General features: G+C 33.3%; 1 protein-coding gene across 1 annotated transcript in view; it reads left to right on the top strand.

Annotated features, from left to right (window-relative positions):
• LOC111089799 overlaps nt 1-2,583 on the top strand; it is a 12,680-nt gene that overhangs the window by 6,410 nt on the left and 3,687 nt on the right. The window contains exon 4 of the mRNA XM_022402899.1: nt 490-562. Coding sequence (XP_022258607.1) covers nt 490-562 — 73 coding nt within the window. The remainder of the gene's footprint in view (nt 1-489; nt 563-2,583) is intronic.

The raw sequence follows: 2,583 nt of genomic DNA, 5'->3' as shown, positions 1-2,583 counted from the left end.
CAAACACACCCATAAACATATATACAGCTCAATCCTATCACTTGACACCAAACCCATAGATTTAACTGAAACTTATTTTGGTTTATTTGATGCTCATTTTTATCCCTTGAAATTTATGGGTTTTGACTTTTATCTAATTTTATTTATTTGTCTATTTACACCATTATTTCAATTAAAGTAATTTGTACAAATATATTTATATTTTATGAAGTTTTCATAAAATATAAAAGTATTCATTTTTTTATTTTTCTTATATATATAAAACAGTTTCTTTCCGCAAGAAAACCAGTACCCTAAATCTATACAGTTGATCATTTTTAACACCCGCTAATTTGAAGAAAGTTATCTAGAATTATATAACTTTAATTGATTTTTAACTATGTGTGCTTTATTCAAGCTAGCATAAAAGTTTAACATAATTTCGAAAACAAAGGCATGAATCACCACTAATTCCTTTTTATTAATCAAAGAAATTATTTTCCGCTTTAGTTGAAGAAACAAGAAGGGATAATTCATTCACTGAAGTCGGAGAACAGACGACTACAAAGTAGACTGAACAATGGTAAAAATCCGCGTAAATATAATGTTCTTATAACGATATTATCTTTAATAATTACTAGTTGAATGTCTGTCCGGGAATCTTTTGCAATAATTGATCATTTATGTCATGAACACTATCATTTCGAGGTGCAAGAATTGCTCTTTTACACAACCATTAATAATTTTGACGAACATTAAGGAACACCTTTTCCTTTAGTTTGTTTGGTTGTAATCAAGCACAAAGCTACACAATGGGCTATCTGTGCTCTGCCCACCACGGGTATCGAAACCTGTATTCTAGCGTTGTAAGTTCGCAGACATACCGCTGTGCCACTGGGGGGCCCATTTCCTTTATCTCTTCTGCATCCTTAGCTACGTTGCCAAATTTGTCTGGAATAGTTATGTAGCTGTTTGACTGATTGGTTGGAAACTTTCCAACACTAACTTAAGAAGAAATTTCTGAATTAAACCAATTGCTTTTATATCACCGAAGTTATTAAAAACAGAGGAAATAAAAATAAACCACAAATTAACATGTACAATACGCGTTCAACATAAACAACATTGTTGGCCTAACAATATCGTGATAGTTTTGTTGCTAAGCGACGATGTATATTGTTGAGCATTAATTACCAAAAGGAGCGTGACACCAAGGCATAAACTAAAATAAAATCCAAAAATTAATTTTTGTGGGAAACCTGGTGTGAATTTTGCCCCTTCATGTTACTTTTGGGGACCGTAGGAGTCACCATGGCAAGACTGGTCAAATAGTGTGCTAAGAGTTAGCGGACAGACAAACATACAATTTCGCTTTTATAAATATAAACTAGTTTAAAAGCCCGACCAAAATAACCTAAAAATCATTGTTGAATGATTAACGAAAGTTACAGAATTTAACTAAAAAGAGTTATTTCGAGACTGATGAAATAAGTGAAGAGTAGGTGCATTTTGGAGGTAAAGACAAATTCGTTTTAAAGCCAAGTAGGTCATATATGTGTTAAAATACCAAAAGAATATTTATTAATTAACATTTATTGACCACTTGAAACTTTTCAAACACTGACTCTATAACGTTATTAATATTAGGCCTATTTGTAGTCTAATTTAATACATAAACGTAACGCTTAGCTGAAACACTACTTGGTAAATTTTATTTTGGTTTTGGCTACAACTCAGTATTATAAAACTTCTGAATTAAACTATTTTGCTGTTGTGTCACCAAAGTTATAAAATAATAATAATAATAAAGAATAAGAAAAACTAACCTTTCTAGCAAATCAACATGAATATTGAGCACTCAACATAAACACCATAGTTGCCCTAAGAACAATCAGGTGATAGTTTTCTTGCTAAGCGACGATGTATATTGTTGAGCGTCACCAAAAAAGAAGCATGAAAGCGTTCTAGACAGAGTGGCAAGGGAAATAAGCTTTTATAGTTAGTGATAGTTTGATTTCAAACAATATATAGCTACTTACACATTGTAGACCACATAAACAGCTCTGTACACTGCACAATTTGCTGAATTGCGCGCAAAGCTACTCGACGGCTATCTGCGCTAACCGCCCCTATTTTAGCAATGACAGCCTGGAGGGGAGACAACTATTCAACACCACCTACTTCCAACTTTTGGGTTATAACATTATAACACTCTCACGGCTGAAAAGTCGAGCGTGTTTGAACCCGCGACCAACACCTCAAGTACACATTACACGAATTAAGCCCTGTTTATGTATAGTTTGGAACAGAACGGAATTTTTAAAATATTTATCTACATAAATAGTACTGTTTGTTGTATGTCCATGTAAGTACTTCACAGGGTGTTCATGGATCTTCACCAAAATTGGTATGGAGGTTCATTAGGTCCATGCGGGGGCACATACACATTTTCAGTTTTGTATTTTGCGATTTGCGTTTTTTACCACAACTTCGCCCCCTGTTCATGGACTTTCACCAAATTTGACATGAATGTTTGTTAGAATTACATATAAGGGAAGCAACTTTTCATGTCCTAAGATAACCTTTCATTACTCAAGAATTTGC

This window comes from Limulus polyphemus, unplaced genomic scaffold, assembly GCF_000517525.1.
Source record: "Limulus polyphemus unplaced genomic scaffold, Limulus_polyphemus-2.1.2 Scaffold7405, whole genome shotgun sequence".
NCBI lineage: Eukaryota > Metazoa > Arthropoda > Merostomata > Xiphosura > Limulidae > Limulus > Limulus polyphemus.
Note: the sequence above shows the minus strand (reverse complement) of the source record. Positions and strands in the feature narration are given on the sequence as shown.